This window comes from Sturnus vulgaris, chromosome 4 (genome assembly GCF_052056855.1).
Source record: "Sturnus vulgaris isolate bStuVul1 chromosome 4, bStuVul1.hap1, whole genome shotgun sequence".
Lineage (NCBI taxonomy): Eukaryota > Metazoa > Chordata > Aves > Passeriformes > Sturnidae > Sturnus > Sturnus vulgaris.
This window is the reverse complement of record NC_142246.1, coordinates 70,343,675-70,370,161: the sequence shown is the minus strand read 5'-3', so window position 1 is coordinate 70,370,161 and position 26,487 is coordinate 70,343,675. Positions and strand designations below refer to the sequence as shown.

Below are 26,487 nucleotides of genomic sequence, written 5' to 3'. Positions count from 1 at the left end.
GAGAAAGAGCTCTATGCCACTGGATATTGCTGTCACCTGTGGTGCCTTGAGTGGCACTGGGGCCATGTCAGGGAGCTGGGAGGATCTCCAGCATCTTTAGGGGCTTCCAAATACTGCCCTTATGCCAGGCACAGGTTTTTAGTGGGTTCAGTGAACAGATCATAGAAAAGCACAACAGCAACCATTTTCTTAAGAGTAAGGAAGTTACAATCCATACCAAAAAAATTCATACTGAAAAAAAGGAAGCAGTGGCACAATTAAACTTCATGTATGCACATCCAGCAAGTTAAGTGGGATTTTAAAATAATAAATGAAGGATTTAATTTAATTTATTGAAAAAACATGTGCAGGTGCAACATAAGGACACTCAAGTGTGTTTTAGGGATTGCCAAGATACAGCAATGGGATCTCGTGGAATCCCTCCCTGTTTGCTTGTTTTCACCTGTCATTTTCTGAAATTAAAAGTACCATTTTTTTACAGAAGTAGGATGTTTAGTGCTGTCTGAAAACAGTTTTGATAGATTAATTTTAGCAAGTTTTTGATTCTACAAGCTATACCCTGGGCTTGCTGAAATCACGATTAATTTTGTGTGTTTTGATGCCTGTTTCCTCACAGGATAATCTGCAGCCAATAGGTCTGAATGAGAGGCAAAAGAACAGGTCCTGAGGATGTGGCTAAACACTCATATCTAAAATGCAGATTTTATTATCAATGTTGGTTTATAGTCACACTCATTAATTACACCAGAAGGAAAGAGTTTATAAAAGTGATAGCTTGAAAAAAATAATAAAAATGAACATGTTTTGTTAATAGTCTCATTTTTCTACTCATATTCTGCTGATCAAAGTGAAAATTATATTGTTTAGTTCAGAAGAATATGACAGCATAACATTTATGTAAGCTAAGTTATATTTTCCTTTGCATTTTGTTTAGGGATTGAATAGAGAATACCTTGATCTTTCTACATTTTTCTTATATTCCCATAAGATCTGGGTGCACCAATCCAGACACCAGTAAATTACTGATGGAGCAAGGATGATTTCCTCAGTTAAGGAACCTGTTTGAGAATCAGTTTTTGGGTGCAGCACAAAATGAGGAACTCCTGTAAAAGATGGGCAATGTTCAGTGAAACTCCTTGAATAAATATGCTTTGGAAGTTAAAAAGACACTGAGGACTGAAAGGTCAAGTATGGAATAAATTAATTCTGTAATTGATAACAAGCGACTTCCAGCTCTGGCAAATTATGTACTTAAAACAAATTATTGATATTTGTTTGTTTTCTGAACTAAGTATCTGTGATTTTATCCTCAGATGAAAAGAACCAAGGAATTTAAGATTTTGCCCTGAAGTTAAAGGATGTGGGTGTTTTGACCCAGCAGCTTCTGGCTTGCTGAAGTGAGTTTTCACAGCGTTGTGAATATTTTGCATAAGGATTATTTATATTTCTTTATCTCTAAGCTCAGTGTTTGTTTGTTTTTAATCTAATCTAGAATGAACTCTTATAGTAAATACTGATGTTATTTAGAGGAAGCATAAATCAACCATTGGTATCCTCACAGCTCCAGCAACTTCAAACCCCTCACTAAAGCAGAGCTGAAGACAGAATTAAGTTTCATAATATACAGGGTGGTAGTAATGTGCTTTTCTCTTCCCTATTTATTTGCAATTGTTGTCTCAGAGCTGGGAGCAAGAGGGAAATATTTCAAATTCTGAGTTGATTACCATGCTGCTCTTGGTCCACCAAAGGTGTGAGATGCCCATGTCTGCACTCCGCAGCCTCCTTTGATATCAAATGCAGCATCAGGAAAACAATTCCCTGGTATTCTTAGAGAACTCCCAGCTAGAGGATTGCCTGACAAGTGCTTTTCAATCTGATAAGGCAGTGGAAGGGCTCTTTACAGCCTCCGGATTAAATGAATTGTCTCCTCAAGTAACTGACGCCAGTGAATCATCTTCCAGCTCCATGATGGTGAATGCCTGATTCTGCTCACTGGGCTGTTGCAGGATTTTTAGAGGGGTCATACCCGTGAGTGTCATTTAATGTCAGTTGGGCAGTGACTGCTCCGTTCCTCTGGAAAATGCCAGGGCTGCCCTAATAAGGTAAATGATTTAAGTCCCAGAAAAGATTTTGAATATTCACAGTCGTATTTTTGCTTTTGTTAAATAGTGTCAAATACACAGCAGCTTCTTGTTCTGTCTGAATAAATTCTGGCAGCCTCGACATCAGCTTGTCTTTGACCCTTGGATGGCATCACCCAAAGATAAAGCAATGGGCTAAATGACTTGGCAGCTTTTAGAACAATGTTCACAGAAGCATCTTCCACTGCAAAGCAGAAGAGGCATAAATAATTTAAAGATAGTGCTTTTACTCAACTACTCCTCTTTGCTCACAAAGAAAGTCTTGGAATTTCAGGCATGAAAAGAAACATACTGAGGTAAATGGTAATGCCACCCAATGTAAAACAAAGCATAGAGGATGTAATTTTCCTTAACTTGAAAGTTACATGACGAGATAATATTTATAAAATCTCTTTTCAGTTGCCATGCTGATAACTAGAGACGCAACATCCCATGCTGGGAAGAATTAAGGATGAAATATTCTCCGTTTTCTAGACCATGAGAAAAATTTGGGCAAGATTGAAAAGTTATACCCTAGAGACAGCATTCAAGCCTGGGCCATTCGTGCTGTGTGCATATACATACCACCATCAGAAGCTGCCAGTTTTCCCCCAAAAAGGAAATGAGCCTTTGGTATGTTACAGAGCAGACCCTCCTGATTTAGCCCCACCCTGCAGAATGAGAATCTAGATATTACAGTCATTTTGTTACTCTGCTTTAAAGGTATTGAATTGTGTTGCAGTGCATTGTATTTCATCTGTTCATCTCAAGCTGCCTCGAGAATGGCTCCATGTGTCAGGAGAGGCTTTCCGGTGCTTCAGATCCGAGTCATCAACTGGGTTACAGAAGACAAAGGTAATTAATCAATTAATTTCTCTTATGACGTGAGCTTTTAGGTTTGTGTGGCTAAGGTATTTGAAACGTTGATTATCCTACGAATAAATTTCAAATGTTAAATTTATTTTATTGTCTGGAATCAGCATACAGAAGGAAGGGCTGAGAAAAAGGATTTGGCATCATTCCTTATTGGAAAGAAAATGAAGAAAAAACTGCTTTAAGAAGAGAGAGAATGAAAAGAAAGCAGGGTGAAAATATCAGGAGCTAATTTGTAGACACTCCCCCAAAAGGTCATGGGAGGCAATGGAAGGAATGAAACTGGTGATGGAAATCAGCATCAGAGGCAAACATCTCAAAAATGCAATCTTCAAAAAAAGCAGCAGGCAATCAGGCAGGGGTGCTGTGAGAATCCACAAAGCTCACGTCAGCACTAACCTACAGCAACCACCAGCTCCAGTCCCTGTCACACCCAGGCAACACCCCTACTTCCAGGGAGCTGCACTCAGGGGTCAGAAACTTGCACACAACACCAAGAGCCCTCCTAAAAAGAGAAAATCCTGGCACCCATTTTCCCTGGCCCCAGGCTGGGATGCAGTGACTCACTGCATTGTCCATGGTGACAGCCTGAGAAGAACCAGTTTCCTTGAACCGAGTAAAATGATGCCGAAAAAAATAATTGTCAGGTGTAAAAAATAGAGGGATCTGAAAACAGAACAAATCTAAATCTAAAAATTATATTAGTTGTTAGCACTAATGGCTAAAATTACTTTTTGTTGCCAGTTTTGGAAATAGTTCTTATTCTTGCTGCATTAACAAAGAAAGGAACAATGACACAGAAAACTACAGTGCTGCTGACTGTCCTAAGGCAAAGTGAAGCTGTCACAGGTTACAAATATACAAAAGAGCTCATTTTTTAGATAAACATTTTGGATTTAAGCTGACCTTTGCTTAAAAATACTGCGTGGAATAACTTCTGGGCTTGATTTTCTCTGTTGCACAAGTAGACTTAAAGCCTCTCCATTTCCTGCCCACCAATGGAATTGGAATAAGACCCAGAGTTTCAGCAATCCTGTTTTTTTCTATTTCAAACCTGGTAACTTTAAGTTGTGGTATTACACTAAGAATAGAAATAATTTCTCCCTCTGCCTTATTTTGGTTGGTTTGGGACACATTCTGCCCTGTATTGATAAGAGTTTAAAAATAAGTCTAGCAAAACATGAAAATATTTTTGTGAGAAGAAAGTGCACGTTTCTTTTACAGAGAATGTAAATACAAATGTCCTTTAGAAAACAAATAAGTTCAAAGGTGTAGAGGGGTAAATATTTTTCACCCGTGTTAATTCCATATTTCGGTTTTCCAGCCAGGCCTGTATCAGCATTAAAGCTTTTACCTCCATCTCTTGCAGCAGGCACAGGCCCACATTCCCCAACTTCTAATGATAGCTCTGAGCTAAAATTTCTTTGTGTGACTTATCTGTGTGGATCTCATTAAAGCCTTCAGGCACCATGTGGATAAAAAACATTTGGAAGAGCCTCCCAAGACTCCATCAGATCAGGGACAGCAGATCAGGGAAGAGTGCTGGAGTGCACCAGTGGGGAAGAAGGTGGAAGAGGGGCCTTCAATATGAAAACCAGGAATACTTAAACAATATTTTTCTTACAATGTTTAGTATGATGGGAGTGTAATAGAAAACAGCAAGGATAAACCTCATTAGGTAACGCCGGCTTTGATGGTGGCTCATGTGCTGGCTGGAGGAAAAGTGGAGCTGCTCTGAGCACAGCTCTGTCCAGCAGGGTGCTGGGGGCAGCTGGGGGCAGGGTTCACCTGTGATTTATGGCACTGCTCAGGGGATAATCCCACCACTGCCTTTCTGTGCCAGGTTAAGAACTCTTGCCAGGCCCTCAGGGGCATCCATACCCTTGTGCCGTGAGGATTTGCTGATCCAGCTGAAAGCTGGCTCTGCAGGGAGAACCATGTGGAATACTTGAGCAGACATAAGCCAGGAAGCAGGAACATGTGGCTCACAGAGATGAGCCACGAGCCCTCTGCTCAGCTGAGCTCAGTTTCACTTTGGCCCAAGCAAATCCAGGCAGCCCATAGACAAGTCTCACTGGCAGGCCAGTGAGAGCAGCACCGTGGCTTAGGGAATCTGTGTTTTTCACCCACAGCATTTATTTTGCAGGTACCAAGGAGTACAACCAGCCTTCTGCTCCAGGTGCCCAAGGATGGGGACACCTCGGGAGACACGGTGTGCAGCTTCTGGAAACCTCGGGAGCATGGAGGGAACGTGGAGCTCAGCAGCAGTGTTGACAGTGTGCAAGGACCTCATGGAAGAAGGTACATGTACACACACACACACAGAGTCACTGTTTTGGTTTCCTCTAGTGTGCTGCAGGATGCACACTTGGGTGATTTTAAACAAATCTATGTGTTTTATCATACCTGGGCGATTCTAAAGAAATGTGTGTACTTATCATATTTGGCTACACCTGGCAGTCAAGTCACGGCCACACATGTTCAAAAACGTCTGAAAATTCACTTTTTATCTGGTTTCGGGGATCAGCTTTCTTAACCTGTTTCAGAGAGCGCAAACAACGGGCGAATAAACGAACAGCCCGTTACCGGGCGCCTGGGCCAAGAAACCCCTCCGGTGCCCCGCAGTTAAGCACTGCGAGGACAAGGGCGAGCGGCAGGTGCCGCGGCCGCGCAGGCGCTCGCTCCGCCAGCCGCTGGCGGGCGGGCAGCACCCCTTCTCCCGGCGGAACGGGCAGCCAACCGCACCGGGGGAGGGATCCATTAGCGACACTCCAATTTCGGAACCGTGTGCCCTCCAGCCCCGCAAGGTACCGGCACCGATCCCGGCCACGCCCGCGGCCCCGAGCGCGCTGCGCACATCTGGCGCTCCAGCTGTGCCCGCGCCTGCGCGCGCCGCGGAGGGGCGGGCGCGGCTCCCCGCACACACACACGGGGCAGGCGCCGCCCCTCGCCATTGGCGGAGCGGCGCCTCGGTCCCGCCCCGCTGGGGGCGGACGGCCCCGCCATTGGCCGCGCCGGCCGGCGGCGCCTCTCGGTTGGCTGCGGCGGCGCCGTGGGCGGGGCCGCGCCTTCACCGTGAGGTGCGGGAGGGCCCCGGTCGCCGCCGCCACCGCCGCCGGTTCCGGGTCCGCGGGGGAGAAGCCGCGGAGGGCGATGGCGTAAGTGCGGATGCGGGGGGAGCCGGGACCGGGCTGCGCTCCGCTCCCTGTAGGGATCGGCCCGGCGCGCAGGGGTCGGCCCCGCCGCTCGCCCTGGGCCTGCCGGGAACACGCAGCCGCCCCCGCGCCGGGAGCAGCCGCGGTTCGGCGCGGGGCTCTGCCGGGCCGGGCCGGGGAGGAGGCCCCGTGCCTGTCCTGCCGCCCCGGAGGGCGCTGTGCTGACCCCCGGCTGCCGGTGCCGCCGTGCTGCCCCGGCCCCGGCCGCTCCCCGGGGCAGCGGTGCCTGGAGAAGCCCCTCCGGTGTCGGGGATTCGGTGTTTTCCCTTCGGCGTGGGTTAACGCCGTGCAGAAAAGGTGTGAGGCCAGGGGGCGGGAGCTCAGGCGCCTCCGGTTGTGTTCGGCCTGCGAGGGAAGTTTCCCTTTGCTGGTCCCTGGGCGGTGAAAGGCGATCTCTGCCAGTGCCTCTGGTCCTCAGAGGGTTTAACACACACACAGTGATTTAACAAGACGTGCACCTGCTTTTTGGTGTGTCTGAAGCTGTAGTGGTCATGTTACGTAATGATGTTAAGATAACGTGCTTGCACTTTGCCTTATCAATAAAAATCGCGATGTAATTACCAACATAACGTGTACATAACACATACAGTACATAACATAACACTGGTATGGTGGAGGTGTGTTTTGGAGGTGGCCGTGTAGCAAATATCCCTATCACAATCTTTGGACTGATTTCCCAGCATTCACTCAACTTCGTGAAAACTTCCCAAGTTGGTAGTTTGCTGCGACGTGTAACTTTATCAGGCTTAATATTGAAAAGGCCACAGTTGTTGCCAAGTAAGTTGTTCTGTTGTCTCGCTTAATCCAGTAATTCTGCTTTTCTGGCCTCTTTTTATTGTGGCTGTACAGGGTTTCCACACACCCCCTGCTTTTTATGTGTAGTGACCAGCTAAACAATGGGACCAGAAATTTTGGCAACTGAGAAGAAAAACTGGAGTGGAGGAGGAAGTATTCCTATTGTTTGTAAAAATATGTTAATAGGTTATTCAAACAGCCATTGATAAAAACAGTATTGAGCATCCAGTTAGGTAATTGGTTCTGAATGGATGTTCAGGGATGTTTATTTAGGATCATGTCCTGAATTTACACATTCTGATAGTGCTCATGAGTAGGTTTTGCTTTGTGTGGAGGTATGGACACATTTAGGGAGAGCTCTTACCCTTGTGAGTGGTGTGCTGAAGTCACTCACCCTTTTGAGAATGCTGTTAGGGAGCTTTGGCATGTGAAATGTGCATCAGCTGCTGTTTGGTGATTGCTCTTTTGCACCATTTTATCCCCTAGGAAATGGGCAAGAGGTTAATGCTTTTGGTTAGCAGCGTGCAGAATTATCTTGTGTTTACTGGGACATGTAACACTTCTCCTAGTAACTTCTTATCTCCTCACATAACTTACTTTAGCATTTGTTGCTGCACCAAAATCTTTGTGGTGACTCCAGGCTGGGCTGAACCTGTAGGTAGTTCACTTAATGTAGGTACAAGACTGAATCCTAGTTTGATTTATGGCAAAGACTTCTCCTTTCCCCAAGTTGTGGTGATGTGTCAGAGCAGCAATTTAGAGGAAGTATACTTCTGGAAAAATTCAGAGGTGTGGAGTAGATGATTTAGTTTCATAGAGTATTTCAGAGGTACAGTGCTGAACTCAAAAAAGGTGAGGAAAAAAAGTTATTGCCTTGTTGTTTAGAACATCAACAAAGGGCCCAAAGGCAATATTTTAAATTTTCTTTCTAAATTGATGAGTGTGCATGAGGGAAATTCTTATTTATTTCTACTATTGTGAACCTTTAGGTTCCGTTGTTTGTGGGTTTTGGTGGTTTTTTTGGTTGTTGTTGGTTTTTTCTTTGTTTTGTCCTTTTTTTCCTCTGCAGCATCAAAACCTGGCAATGTAAGCAGGCAAAGAACCAGTTCCCCTAAAGAAGACTGGGAGGAAAGGTTATGCAGTATATTTTTACTTATTAAAACTTAAATGAAAAATCATCCCAGTTCAATCAGGGATTCCTGGGCTAGCAGTGGAAGTGCTGTGTGTTGGTTGCCATGGCAGGAGTTTGTCTTTGATCTCTTCTGTAGGAAAACCCATGTCATGTACTATTAAAAATAGATAAATAAAAGATAGCACTTGTGCTGTGCAACTCTACCTCACTGGGTAGGCTATTGTGAGAATGATTATTATCTTGTATCTTACTGTTCCTTTGTGTATGCTTTAATTTTGATTTTAATTAATTTTGAATTTACTAAGCTACTGTAGTGCAAATTTCGTTTGACTAAGGCTGTCCACACACCGGCTCAACCAGGTGTGGCTCTGCTTTCAGTGCAGCTGTTTCTGCTGGGGGTTGTAGCAGCATTTCATTAGTGTAATTAAAGCTCTAGTTTATTTTGTTTACAGTTTACCGCTAGTGGAACTTCAAGCACTGGCAGACAGGGAGGAAAATGGACCTGAATCTTTGCTGTTTTCTTAAAAAAGCTCAGAGCTGCTAATTGTGCTTGGGTACCCAGTATGAAGGCAATGCAATTTGTCCCGTGGTAGAATTGCTCTATGGGTGCTGTCACTTCCCTTGATTTTTTTGTGTGTTTTTATTTTTTGAGAACAACTCTCCTTCTCTTCCTTCCTCTTTCCTTTGCTTGTTGACTGAAGAGTAGCTGAGTTTCCTAAACTGTGCTGGGATGGGTTTGGAGTGTTTGACCTAGCTGGAGAGTTTTGGGACAGGTGCCAAGGTTGGCAGCTTTTTGTTTTGTAAGATGTGTTTAATGTGCCTCTGGGTGCTGACAGTGTAAGAATATCCTGAGAGGAAAACTGTGTCTGTGTTTGTGAGCCTCCTTTATAATATCATTTGCTTAGCTAAACTTCTGATTTCATAGCAGAAGTGCTGGAGACCCTTTGAAAGGCAGTGATGGAGTGGGTAATGCAAAATTGCCTTTTCTTTCCTTTAAGGAACTGCCTTAGGTATGGCTTCTGTTTGGAGATGAGGCATCCAGACGTGTTATCTAGGTGCATTATTGAGGCCAGGGGGATTTGCCTCCTGTCATTTCATGTGTTGCTTTGGGTGTAATTGTAACTTCTTGGAATGGTAGTTAACCTCTAACAACACAAATTAACATATATTCGATAAGCACTTGATTTCTGTGAAGATCTGAGGGATATGTCTGGCAAATTGAAACTCCTGATTTATTCTCCCCTCTGAGGTCCAGCACTAATAAAGGAATTGGCCCTGTCCATTGTTTCCCTACCCACTTCATGACCATATAAAAGTATTTCTTCTCGATATGAAATGCCAGTTTTTCCCCCAGCTTTGGACACCCCTTTTATTCAGCTCTTTCTACAAGGGTGTGCCAGGAAAAGGGCTTTACAAAGGATGTGGTGAACAAACACTTCTTTTCCTTTCTCCTCTTCTTGCCCAGCTCAAGACCCACATCACCCTAATCCTTCCAAGCACCGAGTAAAGCATTTGCTGCCTTTGTGCTCAGCTGTAGGTGCAGGACAGACCTTTTACAGGTGGCTGCAGCTGGCCCTGCCAAGTGGCTGCACTCTGGTCGCCGAGTTTCTGGTTTCTCTCCAGCCAGCTCTTGCATATATGCATGCCTCCTGTAAATTTTTAATGACTCAGCTCAAGCAGAGGTTTGTTCTTGGTGTTGAGTTAATTTGCCAGGCTGAGGTTAAAGCGAGTTTACCTATTTGATGTGATTGAAATGAGTTTATAAATATTAGGAGGAGCTGCCTTTGAGTATCTGGCTTTTTAGGAATGGGATATTTGTGGTGAAAATTGGATCGGGCTTGTAACACTGGAAGCAGGCTGAAAATGAAGTGCATCCCCTCAGGATTATAACTTCCCTGGCATCTTTTTACTACTGTGAAGAATGGATTATGTGTGACACAAGTAATTAAAATTCACTTTTAAAAGTCTGTCAAGTATGTGTTTTTGATATAAAACCTGGCTGAGCAAAAGGTGCAACTTCACAGTAAAATCGAACCCTCATATCTTTAAGGCAGTCCAGTGTCTGACTTGAGCCTGCCAAGTGCTCCAAACATGCACAACTTGAAAAGCAGACCCCTAGTATTTCAGTTTGGCCATCATAAATAAGGGATTTGGCCTTTAGCTCTCCTTGCTTCAGATATTTATTAGGAGGAAAGTGACTATACAACACCCTAAAGGACTGCTGTGAAGATAAAATATGAGTATCAGTGTTGTCACCTCAGTGCCACACAATATTCTTTTTCTCCTGTCTTCTTCCCAGGAGAAGGCTAATGCATTTTGTATTTATTAATGTGCTGTGTGGTAAATGAGAGCCACAAGTGAAATAATGAATAGTAAAAATGTGTTTAAAAAGAAGATGGAGGAAATGTAAATAAATCTAAACTCTCGTCTTGGTTTTGGACTATATTTCAGCATGCTGACTGAGCTGTTCATCACAGAACAACAGAGACCTTGAGAAAAGATTTTAAATAAATGCAGAGACACAAATGCGGAGTTCTGGATTTCTGTTCCTCTTTTGTTACATTTTCTTTTGCGTATTTGCATGGTTGGCAAAAATCAAATTCACACCCTTGGGTCTCGTCATTCCAAGAGTAGTTCCTTGTAGAGTTTACTTAGAGAGTGCAGTGGGCACTATGAAAGAACATTCCAGGCTCAGCAGCCTATGGATCCGTGTTCCTGGAGAGTGAAGCACCAAATATTCAGTTTGCATAGGGGAGTGGGTGTAGCAGAGTGAGAGCCCTGCAGGATATAAACCCGTGGTTACAGTGTATAGGGCATGCCAAGGGGAGCCTGCAGGATTCAAACCTATGGTTACAGTGTATAGGGCATGCCAAGGGGAGCCTGCAGGATTCAAACCTATGGTTACAGTGTATAGGGCATGCAAAAGGGAAGCCTGCAGGGTCCAGGATTTCAACCAGTGGTTACAGTGTATAGGGGCTGGAAGGTGCAGGACTGTGCACAGAAAAAAATGCTGGTTACTGAAAGTAGCAAATATTCTGAAAAGACTACATCTCTCCCTCTGAGCAGTGCTGATGGTCCAAACCCCTTCATCCTCTGGGCCTTATAAATGCACAGGGACATTATGAACAGTGTGTACTCCTTAAGTCTCTGCTTGTATTCCCTTCCTATGACAGTAATTCAGATTCTAAGTGGATTAAGCACCTGATTCCTCTGAGAGTTGTGTTGAGAGCTCACATCCAGTGCAGGTGTTGCTATTGCCTGGTTTTGGGTGGTTTTATTGCCAGCATCCTCCTTCAAGGAGCTTGATCAAGGGCAAAGACTCACCTAACAAAAGAAAAAAAAATCAGTGGACCAGGGTGTTAAGGGATCATCTTTGAAGCTCCAATATGTTGTACTGACACTTGAAGAGTGGTGAGGGATCCTGAATTTATTTACATGCTGGTAGCAAATGTATTGCAGGAAAATATTGAAAGTACGTCCAGTTTATGGTTATGGAAAGTGATGACAAAAAAATGATGATCACTGTCTTTATTTAAGTAGCTAAATATCAAGATGCAATACTTCGAGTCTCCAGGTTGTCTTTCCACAGTCCTATTTAATGATTTTTAATCATGTCTCAGTATCATGTCATTTTAGATGATAATTTTTTAGAAAAAAGCCACGGTTTGTTTCCTTGATGAGATAAATATTGGTGGTTGAGGCAACCAATAGCCAGTCCTCACCTATTGACAACATTTCCATGGTGGTCTTGGTCACAACAGAGTGACCCTGTTGTCCCCTGGTGAGAAAGGGAGAGAACAAATCTTCCATCTTTTAATGTCAGAAGTGTTGATTTGGCTGTCTTTACCCTGTGATTCAGGGGTTAAAGGCTCCCAGAGGCTGCCTGCAGTGACATCCTCTGCTTCATCACACAAACTGACATGTGGCTTTTTTATTAAGGTACTGTGCATGTCTTAAAGCAAATCACAGTGCCATTATGTGATTTAATTTGCTGTTCTAAAGTCCCTTCTGAAACAAGGGCTCTTTTCTCAGTCTGTGTGCATGTGTGTGATGTTTATTCCTCCCTCTTGTAGGAGGAGTAAGTTGGTGGCTTTTTTGTCATCCCTGCTGGAAACCGGTGTTGGTTCATTGAGTTTCTTTGTTGTTTCTTTTTTTTTTTCTGTTTGCTGCTTTCATCTTCTTTCCTCCCTATTTTATTCCTTCTTGCAGAAGGGGTAATGAATAAATTATTAACACTTATTCTTGGGACTGTACTCCTATTGTAGTTCTAAATACAGACTATAGGTTCAGGGTACAACAGGAGAAACAAGTGCATTAAAAGCAGATTTTTTTCCAACTTCTTACAGTTAAAATAATGAGAGTAGTGTGAGTATTAAAGGAAAAAACAGATTAATTGCTGTGTTTATTGCTAACATTTTCAAAAACTGAGTATTCTAAAGCTGTTATGCTGCTGAAAAACTAAGGACTCATCGATATTAGTTTTATGTTCTTCTTGGTGAAGAAGCCAGCAGAGACTTCATAACAAAGGAGAATAAAGTCTACTCATATTTTTGGAGGGTTGCATACTGTCAGGAAGACAGGCTGCCAGGAGCTGGAAGGTGTTAGAAAATAATCAAAAAAGAAGAATTAATGCTTCTTTTTTTGTAGGAAGATGTGACAGATAACATCCAAGGGAGAAGACTTCAAATGAAACCAATGCAACAAAAATACTGCTGTGTAATTACAGATGTTGCTGAGTTGAGCAACTCCCTGCTAATCACATTTAATTAATATAACCCAGTTGCAAGGTGATTTATGGGTGATTTAAAGAAGTGTCTAAGATCAGAAGGACTGGTTTTCTGTTCTCTCTAACAAATCAACCATGTAGGCAGCTCTTACAAAACAATGCAAATGCATCCTTAAGCAGAATTAATGGACACAGTGGATCAGGAGGTTTTGGGAATTTTCTCTGACTCCTAAAAGTGTCTCCTTTGGCCTTTCCTTCTGCAAGGAGTTTAGTCTCATGTTACATTTTTGCATGTTAATAAGCTTAATAGAGCCTCATTTTTACTTGTGTGTTCAGTTGCCTTTTGACTTAGTGCTGTGGCACAACAGTTTTAGACATCTATTTGCTTTTGTATGCTGTACAGGGCATTCAGAGTACTAAATTTGGAGAGCATATTTTGGTATTTTGTTGATATATAGTTTGTTTGGGGCAGGCATGTGCCTGGAAACTGTTCCAGCAGAGATGAGTGCAAGTGTTTCTGGAGCTCTGGAGTAGAAGAAGAGGTAACTGAGAAACATGAAGCTGTTACTGAAGGAATAAAACAAGTACATTTGTATTTCTGTGAAACAGACTGCTGGAGACAATTTAAGATGGTATATAGTCCATTTTTTTCCAAACTGTACTGTGCTCGTTACTCATTTTAGTTTTGAAATGGTTTTCTTTTTCCTTCAGTTCTATAGGTGCTGGTGCAAAAACAGTGTAGCCATGGATCAAAGAAAAAATGATAGTTTTGTCCCAAGTATCACACAGCTGGAAGACTTCCTGACAGAACATGACTCCAACGTGGTTTGGCTGTTAGTAGGTAAGATGAACTCTTCTGTTTTGGTTAAATTTCTTCTGTGATACCATAACAAAGGATTAGCATGACAGTCAGCTACAATAACTTCCTTGTGCCAGGATGTGCCTACCTGCCATTTAATCTGGTGTAATTTGGAAAGTGATCTAAGGACTATTGTGTTTAATGACACAGCTTCCAGGCTAAGTTGTGTGCCACAATGAGCCTTTAAGCCAAGCTGTCATTTAATCAGTTATGAGCTGGATTTGTAAATATGCCTGATTTAGGTGTGCTGATTTTTATTTTTTTTTTAATAGCACTAGTGGTTATATTGGTGTAGGTATTTTTATTTTCTTTATCTATAAACAAGTGGATCAAGGACAGCAAAATAAATATGAAGTTGTACTTGGGTCCATGTAAGGATACTGAAAGTGTGCAGTGAATTCAGACTTTTCCAAAGGTAGATAATGCCTGCTTTCCAGCCTTGACTCTTGGACTTGGAGTAAGGGGCAGCACGGAACAACAACTTGATTTTTTCACTTTCATTTCTGACAAGTAAAAGCTGTCTGTTGACTATTAACATACTGGAATTATTTTTCAGTAGACCAAATTAAATAGAAAGGGCATAGGTAAATTATTTGAGGGTGCTTGCTGTTTGTTATTTCACTTTTCATGTGTTGAAATGGAAAGTTTGTACTCAACATAGAGTTCTCAGTGTAGTCAAGATGAAAATAGGGGAAGTCACTGGTAGCAGCTCATGGTAAAACATGGAACAGATGCAAATAGATCTGAAATTTTTGTCTTCAAAAGCTTTGACTTGCTTCCTGTTATGAGGTTTAGATAGAAACACATTTGGGTGATGTTTATTAACTGAGCCAGTTTCAACCAGCCTTTCCTCCTTTACTTTTATTTGCTAACCTATGGCATCCTCTTATAAGGGAGCATAAAAAGATATCAATAATTTCCTCTCCTGAAGCAGATTATTACTGGTCTCAGTAAAAGGTGATGAATTCCAGAAATGAACACACTCCTCAAAGAGCTGTTGCTCTCTTCTGAAATAATTTCTAAAAATACAGTAAAACTTTGGAAATGCAATTTCTAGAACTTGGTTTCAGTGAAGAGGCTTTAAAAATCAAGACTATAATAATGAAATTAATGAAGTTTATGGGATTTGGTGAAGAAAAAGGCCACAATTTGTTGCAGAGGTGAGTCTAGTGCTGAAGGCAATGGATCAGGACTGGAAACTGCAGTAGTTTCCCAATTTTTCTCAGTATATTTCACCTTAAGAGGGCACCTTCTTGACTTCAGCCATCTAGCAGTGGCCAGTTGAACTTTAAACTCAAATTAAGCTTTTTTGAACCCTCAGAGTGTGAGTCATCCCAGCTCCCTCCCTCCCCACAGAGGACCAGCAGTGAGGAGTGAAAGTGAGGGAGCTGAGCACTGTCCTTGGAGTGTGCCTGCCCTCCATGCCAGCTGGAGTTTCTTTCTGGGATGGAGTTTCTTTTTCCTGCTCTTTCCTTTGTGATCACCCACACACATTTGGTTTGTTGAACTTGTCAAGCAGCTTATTGCCTGAGGATATGAGCTGCTTGAATTTTGGTCACACTGGATCCATTTTCCAGTAAGGAAATGACAAAAGTCACGGGAGTCATTTTCATCTTCTCTTTCAACAAAGTATAGTTATGAAGCAGTGGAGTATCCCACTGAAAAAAAATAAAGGAACAGTGAAAGAACAGATTGAAGAGAGTTCGGATGATTAATTAAAAAGAAAAAAATCACAAAAAATTTACAAAAACCAAGTGAAGGTGTCATGCTCCTATGCCTTTCTGCACTTTAGGTTTTCCATTTTTAGAATAAATGAAAAACTTCTGCTGCAAAGTCCAGATTTTTTTCCCTACTCTGCTTTGGGTGAAACAGAATGGTAATTATCAGTAAGGTGAATTAGAACTAGTCCATTCCTTGGCAGTGCCATTCCTTTTGGGTTTGTCCTTCTGGAAGCTTAGAGAACCCTTGTAATTAGAAATAGGTTACTCGCTCTTAATCAACTAAAGTAAAAATTACTTTGGGGATTAGCAGACCTATTTTTTTTTTTTAAACATGTTTCTCATTGGATTACTTTTTCCTTTTTTCCCTATCAAATTCCATGCTTGAACTGTTGAGGTATTTCTGCTCACCCAAGGGCTGGTACATTTCTGTCAGGATGCAGCATTGTAGGAAATGGTTTCATATATGGTAATGTTTCCTGTGAATATATGAGAGACTAGAAATTTAAGTTACAGTTTGCAATTTGGAGAAGAGTAGGGAAGGAATGTAGTATGACTTTGGTGGTGTTGGGGTTTTTTACAGTGTTTTGAAATAAATGTCCATGTAGGACAATACATGTTACAATTCAATCTATAAAATCTATAAATAATAATCCAATAACTTCTTAGGTAAGTGATGTAATGAAATAATTTGATGCCTTCTGCAGGTCCTCTGGGAGGACAGTTTTTTTATATTGGGAAATGGAAGAATGGTCAAGATTATATTTTTCTGGATTTCTCATTTCCCCTTTTTCCCTCATTTCTTCATACCCTTCTCACCCAATTTCTATGAAAGCACCCATTAAAGTGTCCCATCAATTTCACATTTTTTGGAGGGCAGGAAGAGCACTGCTATGCCTTAGAGTCCTAATAGGTAAGGTTTTTAACTGGGTCAGTGTACTTTCAAAAAATGCTTTAATTCATTTTAATCTTTCAACAGCAACAATATTGTCCTGTGGATGGATTATCTACCTAACTTACTATAATTCCCGGAACATTGGACTCATTTTAACGTTGGTTCTTAACCGATTATATAAACATGGCTACATCCATATTGGTAAGTTGTGATTCGTGTAATGCCACTCTCTGTCTGCTGTTTTTTGTCATGCCTCAATTTGCTAAAAACTTCAAGTAAACTCAGAGTTCCTTTGTCAGAGTGATTTGAAAACATTCAGTGGGTTCAAAGCAGAGAATCAACTCTTGAGTCCCTGTTCCAGCACTGTCCTTGCTTTCTAAATAAGCTGTCAGAACAACTAATCACAGGTTGATCCATACTGGGACTATGATATGTAGAACTGATGCTGGCTAGAACAAAATCCATTAACTTTTTATTAAAATATTTTAAACTTTTTTTCAATAAAACAGGTCAGTACAAATCACTTGGGCACTCACCCACTTACAAAAATATCTGATGCTGAGTCACAGAGGGCTGTAGCCCACAACCACACTGATCACACTTTTAATTTTCTTTCACTTGCTCCTCTGCCTTCCTCTGTCTGCTTCACAGAATAGCAATGACTTCAGTTCTGGACTTTTTCTGCAGCTATACCTCATAAATGTAGTGAAAACTTATAACCCAAAAAATCCCATTTACACTTGGCCCCTGCAATTCATTTGCTTATGTCCTCAAGAATCTAAGAACTGTATTCCAAATCATGCTCAAACCCTGCTTTTTTGAAGAGCAAAATAGATTAAATACTTCCTGGCTGCTCCACTTGATCTATAGGCTTTTATTAAAATTTCTCTGTGAAATTGTCATTAAGTAAGGACAGCTGATATGGCTGGCCAAATATGTGGTTTTCTTTATAAACCTCATCAGCAAGTAGAACATAACATTAATTAAATCCCATGATTTACCGCTTGGTTTCAGTTGTTTAACGTTGATTTTTATTTCTTTATTTTTTTTTAAATTATGGTTTACTTAACTTTCTGTGAGTGAGGTGAAAAGCCTTAGGAGAAATCTGGGCTATTGCATGACCTGCTGGTCTTTTCATACTTATTAATCCTTCTTGCTGTAAGCATAATTTGTCATAATAATTGGACCAAGAGTCTTACAGCCATTTAAAGTTTTTGAAAACAGTCCATCAGAAATCTTTATTTCTCTGATTATGGCCGTGCACATAATGGCTTGAGATTCTAAATGTTCAAAACAGCTTTTCTAAGTCTTCTGAGCTTTGCAAGACACCTGCATGTCTGTGAGTGACTCATGTGCCTCAGGGGCTTGGTTGTGTTGTTGGGTGGTGCCAAACCCAGCATCCTTTCGTTGTGTACTCAATCTTCTGAATCTCTGACTTCCCTTCAGAAAGGGAGCCCAAGATACCCAGTGAACCCATTTCAGGTAACTGAATGCTGTATTGTCTCTGATCACAAAATCAACAGCTTTAGGTTAATAAGCACTTTTTTGTTTTTATAATTAGGTTCCTTTTCATTCTCTGTGCTGTCTGGAAAAGTCATGGTGCGTGAAATCTATTTCATCACAGAGGACATGTCCATCAGGTACAGATTTCCAAGGGAGTCTCCCTTCTAAATAAGGATTTTAAATACAGGTCTAAATAGCACAAATCAAAATGTAGTTTTCCAAATGAGCAGTGTATTTATAAGTGTTAGACTGTCTCTTTTGGTGCCAGTATTTAACACTCCTACATACTTGTGAGCTCATTTGCTGCTTTAGCCTTATCATTGGGAAGTGAGTGCTGGATAAGATTGCAGTTGTCCTTAATATTTGCCAGATAAACCATTTTGGAGTGTGAAGGAGAACTGTTTTTTCATTTATGTCTTTGACTCCTTCATGCTCCTGCTCTTAAATCTGGAAGATTCCCATTGGCTAAGTAGTTGGTATTTACTTACTGGGATTCAGAATAATTTGTTTTGTGAACTGCACCCCAGCAAATAGTTGGTAGTTTTGATTTTTGCTGTCAGATTTGGAAAGCCTTGAGGAGGCAATGGATATGGGATTTTATACGAGTTTCAGCTAAAGCAGGAATTCTGTAATGCACCATGTGCTGAAATGCATTGTGCTTTCATTTTTCATGAACACTGCCTCAGCTGCAGATCTCTGCACAAACTGCATGTAGAATGTGGGATTGTCTCTCTCTCAACTTCTGTTCCATTCCATTTTTTTTGATTTAGAATTCAAGATGGATTTATCATTTTTCGCTGGTGGAAGATGTACAACCCTAAGCAGAAGCAGCACGGTAGGTTTCCCAAAAAGGTTTCAAAATTTAAAATTGCAGGTAACCCAGAGAGACACACTTCCTTTGTCCAATCACAGGCATGCAATTGCTTTGTTAATATGTGTGAAGTACTCTGGATCCTCAGAAGGTATGGATTTGTTCACTGGTTGCAGAGTAGATGAAATAAATACAGGATTCATTATCGGGGACATGAACTCTTCTTGACACAAACCATTAATCTTAATAGTAGCCTTCATTAGCTGGAGTCCAAGCATAATTGTCTCTGTATTGAAGTTGATAACTATGATGAATAGAGATGTCTTGTGTTCTGCAAGTGATTTTGGTGTCTGAGTTTCAATGAGTGTTGTGCTTTCAGTATTTTAGCTCAAGTGTTACTGTAAGGGATGTTCTTAGTATTTGACAAGCCTGTGTTTTGATGTCATCTGTGGTTACAGAAGTGAGGGAGTGTGAAAAATTCATTTATTTTTCTTCCTTATCTCTGGCTGAAGATGGGTGATTAACACAGATGCAAGAGATGAATTGTATCTGCAGAAAACAGTGAGAAAGCATAAATAGCCTAGGGCTGTGTGCTTAATCATTTATAGGATTAGAATCTTGTTGAATGGAACTCGGGTCCTGCCTCTCGACTTTTGGAGCTGTCACACCTCCACTGCTCATTCAAGGAGGTGCAGAAATGTCAGCTATGTACAGCAGAGTACACTAATTGAGAGGGTCATTGAACTTTGGAGGGCTTTTTTTTTCAATCCTTGCCTTTGGAAGTGCTTTCTGCTGGTGTGAAGCCTCTTGGACTTGTCAGCAAGCTCGTGGAGCTGTTGCTGTGTCAGTACCTACTCAGCAGTGGCAGCAGTACTGCATGCAAAATCAGTCAGGGGAATGTGACACACACCACTCTGGGCAGTGACAGGAGTTTGGAAGAGCTGCTCATTCCTATTTACTGAGGCACTCCTTCTGAGGTGGTAGTGCACAATTCAAATTCTTTATACCATAAAAAAAATAATTCAAGAAGTGTAACCTAGTCTTGGAGTTAATTAGATTTTGCCAACCAAAGGTTACTCTCCAACAGGTTTTCATAGGATTTTCTTCTGCTAGTTGAAACCTATTTCTCTAGTGGCTCAGAGAATAGAAAAAATGAGTTGAATTTAATTCAGTGAAGATGGTTGCCTGTCCTCTGTGGTGGTGTTTTTGCTCGGCAATATTGCAAGGCTTTAAAGGCTTCCTGCTGGCATTTAAGGCCACATGATTAGTGGACAAATAATCCAAGTAACCACAGAAGTTAGAGCTGTCCAGGTCTGACAGCAAAGTAACGTGACTAAAATGCTCTTTGAATGTTAAATCATGCTGGGCCTTGAGGTTTTGTGTTTACTTGAGAAATGGAAGTGGTTTAGTAACAAAAGCTGGAGGATCATGTTGTGGATAGGGCACACCCCGATGACTTGGCTGAGGTGCCACAGCCCATTATCAATTTTCACATTGTGAAACAATCTGGTAGTTACTTGTACATAACCTACATAAATGCTTCTTTGAATCATTTAGTATTATATCATTCAGATTTGCTTGTCTCTTTTTCCTTGCTCTTCTTTTTTTTTTCCTTTTCCAAAAGTGTTTTACCCAACCAAAGTGATGTGGGGGTATCAAACCTTATTTTTATTATTAGGAAGAAGAGATACTTGTCTCTTTAAATCCTCTTTAAAGACATGAATTAGTACATATGATTTCATTTAGTAAATGAAGTCTAATGCTTACATCCAGGAATTGAAAAATTACATTTATTTGTGCTCTTGATGCTACTGAGGTCTCCCTGGTGACCAATTGTATGTCCCCATCTTTGTCCATGTCATTCTTTGCCTGACTCTTATTAATGCAAGTTGAGTTTGGCAACAAATGGATTTGATGGTGCTTTTATGAAAACAGGAAGGAACTGAAGCTGGCTCATTAACTTTTCTCTGTCTCCTGTTCAACAAAACTTTGATGTCAGTGTGTTCTGGGAACTTACTTTCTATATGTATATATTTTTATAATTATATGGAAATTTCTGGTACTTCAGGTGTGATGGTTGTTGTTGGGACAGTGTTGCAGAGATGTGAGATTTTGGGGGACAGCTTAGTTTTTTATCAAATTTGGTGCATTTAATCAAGCAAATGTCTCTAAACCTTGGATCTTGGGCATCTGCATTTCTTCTTTTGACTCTGACCACAAATGTTGGCTTTGAGTTTTAACTTCACGTGTCTTTGGGAAATGCTGCCTTCAGTTTGTACCCCCTGAGTTCCAGATTGGGGACTGCAGTAATAGCCATTGATTCTTCAGCTGCCTGGAGTGTGTTTGACTTAGAAAGACCAGATGAGGTTTTTAGAGCAGCTCAGGTCTCTTGAGTCAATGTGTAATGGGCACTCTTTCAACTGGGTAATTAGGGGGAAGTGGTTCGAGCTTTTCCCTCACATTAACTGCATAATTAGGTCACACTTTCTGAGGCAAAAGTATGTCACAATCAGCTCTCTATATGATCAGCAGATGTTAAAATCAGTTTTATGGATCAGAGTCAAGCTGATATAACAGTTGAAATTTTAAATTTGTGAGAATGTTGACTGATTGTGCAAAATGAGTATGATCCTGTTAGTTCTGCATATTCATGTTTCTCTGTAAAAGAAAGCTTTTTCTCACTTAAGGCATGCTGTACCAGGGAGCTTGGCTAGAAAACCATTTAGGTTTTGAGATTGAATTGATCTCAGTGATATCTGTGCAAAAAAGCAGAAATTTTCAGCAAGGCTTCTCTTCTATGCATCAAGAGGGATGTTTGTTTTCATACATGAGACTGAAAAACTTCATTTACTGTTTTATGCAGTTTCTGTCTGGATTTATTTTTGGACTGTGACCTAGGGGTGAAATGCCTTTCAGATTTAATATTTTTGTACACAGCAGTCTTATTTGCCAAGTTTTACTGATTTTCTTAGGATGCTGTAATTATTTTGTGGAGATTTTACTGCTTTTTAATATGTACTTCAGCAGCTGTTCAGTATTGTGTGGATTGGTTTTGCAAAATGTGCATATTTGAGAAACTGTAAATACTCCAAGGGAATGTTGAAATAGAATTAGAACCTCTTTTCCTGTTATTTGCTTAGATCCAAAGGCAGAAACTCGACTGTATATTATGGTGAATGACTTTGAATTTCACGTGTACAACCGCTCTGAGCTTTATGGACAACTTCAAGAACTGTTTGGCTTGGATCCCACAATAATTCCAGCAAAGAAAGATGATGAGAGAGCACAAGTGAATGGGAGGCAGAGAACACACGCTAATCTTGAAAGGTAAATAATTATTCATTTTGCTGTTTTGTCAATGCTTTGTTCTGCAAAGTGCTGAACTAATTGGGGAATGTTTTGTTAAGGTGTGCTCTAGAGGCCAAAGGAGGGAAGCAGAGCTGAGAGAAATTGGCACTGACAAGCTTGACAGTCTGAATCTTTTCCCTTTCCTCAGACTTCCTACCAGTAATAATGAAAAAACAGCCAAACAAACTGGGCTCTCTTGTTTAATGATCAGAGACAGGCTGAAAAATCTGTTTGAAATACAGTGTGGAGAGGAAGCATGTGTTGAAGAGGATTATGCTGGCACAATAATAATGGTTTTGCTCAGTAGCAGTAACAGCTGCTCAAGACATTGAATAGACAAAATGTAAGGATCTGTATGGTCTTGTGTACAGCTACACAAACTGTCTTCTGTTAATTCCTCTTTTTGGGGTACCCCAGAAAACATGCTGTGGAAATAGGACTTGCACATGGCTCATGTGCAGTGCAGACAGATGTTCAATAATCAGCCTCTCTTTGGGCAGGACCACACCAGACTGATTTACTGTCAGGAGCAGGGAAGATCTAATGGCACTTGTGTCCTGCCACTGCTGCTGGCCAGTTCCTAAATTACAGACTGGGCAGCTGCAGGATGCTACATCAGTCTTGAGTTTGACTAAGGGCTCTGCTTCCCAGGCAATCTCATTGTGTTTTTATCTCAAGCCCTTACTGACAGGCCCAGGAAGGATTTCTGCCTTTAAGGAGGATGTGTCTTGAAAAATAAAAAATCCCATGCCTCAACAGGAATATTTGGAACAGGCCAAGATCCCCTGAGGAAGATTTATTTAGCTATTGCTCTGAGTTAAACAAGGCATGCTTGTTTCCTACCTGTGTCTGCACCAAGGTGTAGCTCCATGTGCTTCCTGCTGTTCTCCCAGGCTTGGGAAGCCTGGCAATAATAACCCCCCACTTTTTCTTTTTTTTTTTTTTTTTTTAATTTAGTGTTAAAGTAAAAACAGAATCTCAAGACCCCTCTTCTTCATGGAGATCACTTATTCCAGTCATTAAAGTCAATGTGAGCACGGTGAGTGAAAAGACCTCTATAAGGACAATATTTACCAGTATGTGCTTAAAAATGACACTTGCCATTCATTTTTGTTGCACATTCTATTTCAAGTTTTAATTTGCCTTCATGTTTTAAAAAAGTTAAAATGACACCATCAGCATTCCCATCACACAGTCTTATGTTCTAACTTTTGGGAAATACTCATGCCTTATACTTAGTAATGATTTCCAGAATATCAGCAAGTAATTCAATTGTTGGGTTTTTGGCAGATGTTTGGGGTTGGTTTTTTTTCCCTCTGCATATTTTAGTAGGGATTTTTGGACACTTTCTTTAAAAGTTGATGTTACATCCCAAAGCCACACCCTCCCCTCAAAAACCCAAATGAACAACAGCAAAAAGGAGCCAGGAAAACTGTTAATGAGGTAATAGAAGAAAAAAAATCAGAGTTTAACATATTAGGTAGTATTTTTAGATATGCACAGGTTATGGCCAGGACTTCTGTCCACATTCTTTATCTGTACATGACTGGTTGAACTGCATTTTTATATGTAAATACTTAAATGTAAGAGATCAGTGTAAATAGATAATTAAATATAAGATATCAGTGATTACCAGTGAGTTACTGGATTTGCTTTTTGATTTAGGGTCGCTTGGCATTTGGGAATCATTATCAGCCACAAACCCTTTGCATTAACTTTGATGATGCCTTTTTGACATACACCACTAAACCTCCTTCAAGCCACCTCGATCAGTTCATGCACATTGTGAAGGGAAAATTGGAAAATGTTCGAGTCATGCTGGTCCCAAGCCCCAGATATGTTGGTCTTCAAAATGATGAGTAAGTTTGGGGTATTTTTGTATCCATATTATTTTGCTATTTATTTGAAGAACACAAAGAGAATGTTTGTTGTGCTTCAGTGTTTTAATTTTGCCATTTTTACCACTCTGAAAGTTTTAAATTTTGAATCTTTGAACAAATTTCTTTTATGGAGAAAAACACTGTGTTTCTGTGTTATTCTAGGTTTGTATTTTGTGTGTGTGTTCTGTTCTATTGTTAAACACAGAATCATAGAATAGTTTGGGTTGGAAAGATTTCTTTGAATGCCATCTAGTTAAACCCCTCTGCAATGAGCAGGGACATCTTAAAGCAGATCAGATTGCTCAGATCCCCATCCAGCCTGGCCTTGAATGTTTCCAGGGATGTGGCATCCTGTGTCCAAAGTCTATTTTCCTTCTCTCAGGTACTAGACCTGTACTTTGCCAGCACTAAATTTCTAGCTGAAATGTAAGGTTTAAGATGTTGACTTCTGTAAAGCTGATTCATGGTTTAGGAGATATTAAAAAAAAACAACCCAGAACTGGGTAAAAGCTGCTGATCCTTTTACCTCTGGATTCTGTATAAGTGGGGTTAGGCAGCTTGAACAAACTGAAGCAAGTCAAACACAAGCCTGAATGCTTGCATGAAGCAATAAAATAAACTGCACATAATTTGTGCCTTAATTGGCCTTTTATCAGCCAAATACTGCTGTGTGTAACTTGCCTTTATGTTTTTCAAAGAATATTCTGTGGCTCCATACAGAATCTCACTCTTCCAACATGACGACAAAGGAAATTTCTGCAACTAATATTGAAAACAAACGAGATTAAAACAAAATAGGATTAAGATACTCAAACTATTAGCTTTTCCTCCTGCTTCCTCTTAAGTATTTGCTTTTTATGCTCTTACCATCCCTGCAGCTCCTGATGGCTAAAGGATGGCAACTGTATACAAAATGTGCTCTAATTTACTGGGTAAATTTAAAATAATTGCCCAATTGACTGGAAATGGAGAATGTTTGACTCTTTAGAGCCTGCCCTCTTACACTGCTTTGGTTTAAAATTTAAGCTGGGTGTTTTAACTTCCAGAAATTCCTGCAGGCAGTGAATGTATAAAAAAACAGGCAAGTGATTTGATGAAATTGGTGATGGACTGACTAATCAATACAAACATCAGAATTGCACCTTGAAAACGGACATTTGGTATTGCCAACATCTGTCTCAACACTTTTATCAGTCTTGGCAAAGAAGTGCTCTGAAATTCAAGAAAAGAAAAAAAAATGGTGCCAGGAGAAGCAGGTCCAAGTAGAAGTTGTTTGGAGGCAGCAGGCTCAAGGTGGTAGTTCAAGTTAGATATTAGGGAATATGTTAAAACTATAATGATAATCTCATTTAATTTACTGCCATTATCTAGTTTATATTAAATGATTTCATCTTTGGCTGCTGTTGTTACTCTCAAGTAAACTTAGTTTCAAGGTTCTTGCTCTGTTGCCTTTGAAGAGTTTGTGGCAGTCTGTGATCTTTACATCTGCTGTCTTCCATGTTTTCCAAGGTTTCCTGTCTTTGGAAATGAGCTGTGGTAAAATGGGCAATGTGCTCTAACAGGTCACACTCATAAACTGTCATAGGAATTGTCTTTTTTTTGTCAAGAAATGACAATTTATCAAAGTGGCTGAGAATCTGCAATAGTGTATTTTGCAGTAAAACCAGAATTATTAATATGTAAACTAACATGGGAAAGGGATTGTAATGTACCAATATAATCGTGTTAGGAGCAATGTTTCATCTCTTGGTTTTATCACTTAGATCCTTTTATATTGAGGGAAGTGTTATTGAGGCAGAACAGCTTTTTTTTCTTTTCTTTATTAACTAATTGTCTAATTACTGGAAGTCTTGTCCCTTTGGTGTAGAAGGCTATTTTAGTAAGAAAACAATTAGCAGGTGAAAGAACAATATAGGACAAGGAGAAAGGAACTCTTGACTGAAAGTAAAACTTGAGTAGTTACTTGTGATTTAGAGTATCTTTATGGAGAAGAACCTGGTGTCTTCATGCTTGAGTTATCTAAACTTTTAAGTTATTTAATGTAATAGTTATAATAGCAACATTATGATCAAGGGTTTGTTTTTTTTCTCAAATCATTATGCAAATCCATTATGCCTAATATATTGCATTTAAAATTATTTGAATTCATAAAGATCAAACTTAGCATGTGGATTTTTACTCTTTATCTTTGCACTCTTTCCTTGCAGACCACCGAGGCTGATGGGTGAAGGTTTTGTTGTAATGCAGTCCAATGATGTTGATATCTATTACTACATGGATGAACCAGGTACAATCTGTTAAATACAAATAGAGTTTATTTTTTTTTTAATGGGGGAAAAAAATCTTTGTGCTAAGTGAGTTAATGCAGTGGTTTGGACCCAATAGAAGTATCATAAATATTCTTTTGGTCTGACTACCCTTAAAGTATTCCCTGAGTCTTTAACAAAGACAGCACATTTGGTAATGGTGTGTACAGGTATAAGGATAGGTGGCAATTTTGGATCATTTTTTGGTCATATTTCTTGGCCTTCCACTGGAAGTCTGCAATGAATTGTGTCTTGGTTTTTACATACTGTAGTGCTCTCAAATAAAACTGACATCAGGACACTTTG

The 26,487-nt window shown here is 40.5% G+C and overlaps 1 protein-coding gene across 9 annotated transcripts in view; it reads left to right on the top strand.

The window, feature by feature from the left end:
- The first annotated feature begins 6,132 nt into the window (after positions 1–6,132).
- BLTP1 (bridge-like lipid transfer protein family member 1) overlaps positions 6,133–26,487 on the top strand; it is an 84,903-nt gene continuing 64,548 nt past the window's right edge. For 6 of the 9 annotated variants that reach the window (XM_088164197.1, XM_088164198.1, XM_088164201.1 and 3 more), the window contains exons 1-9: positions 6,133–6,151; positions 13,573–13,702; positions 16,418–16,534; positions 17,895–17,973; positions 18,607–18,671; positions 21,788–21,974; positions 22,953–23,034; positions 23,661–23,854; positions 26,083–26,162. In XM_088164197.1, the coding sequence (XP_088020323.1) occupies positions 13,606–13,702; positions 16,418–16,534; positions 17,895–17,973; positions 18,607–18,671; positions 21,788–21,974; positions 22,953–23,034; positions 23,661–23,854; positions 26,083–26,162 (901 nt within the window). In that variant the 5' untranslated portion in view covers positions 6,133–6,151; positions 13,573–13,605. The remainder of the gene's footprint in view (positions 6,152–13,572; positions 13,703–16,417; positions 16,535–17,894; positions 17,974–18,606; positions 18,672–21,787; positions 21,975–22,952; positions 23,035–23,660; positions 23,855–26,082; positions 26,163–26,487) is intronic. The other 3 variants (XM_088164202.1, XM_088164200.1, XM_088164199.1) reach the window with 1 other exon arrangement.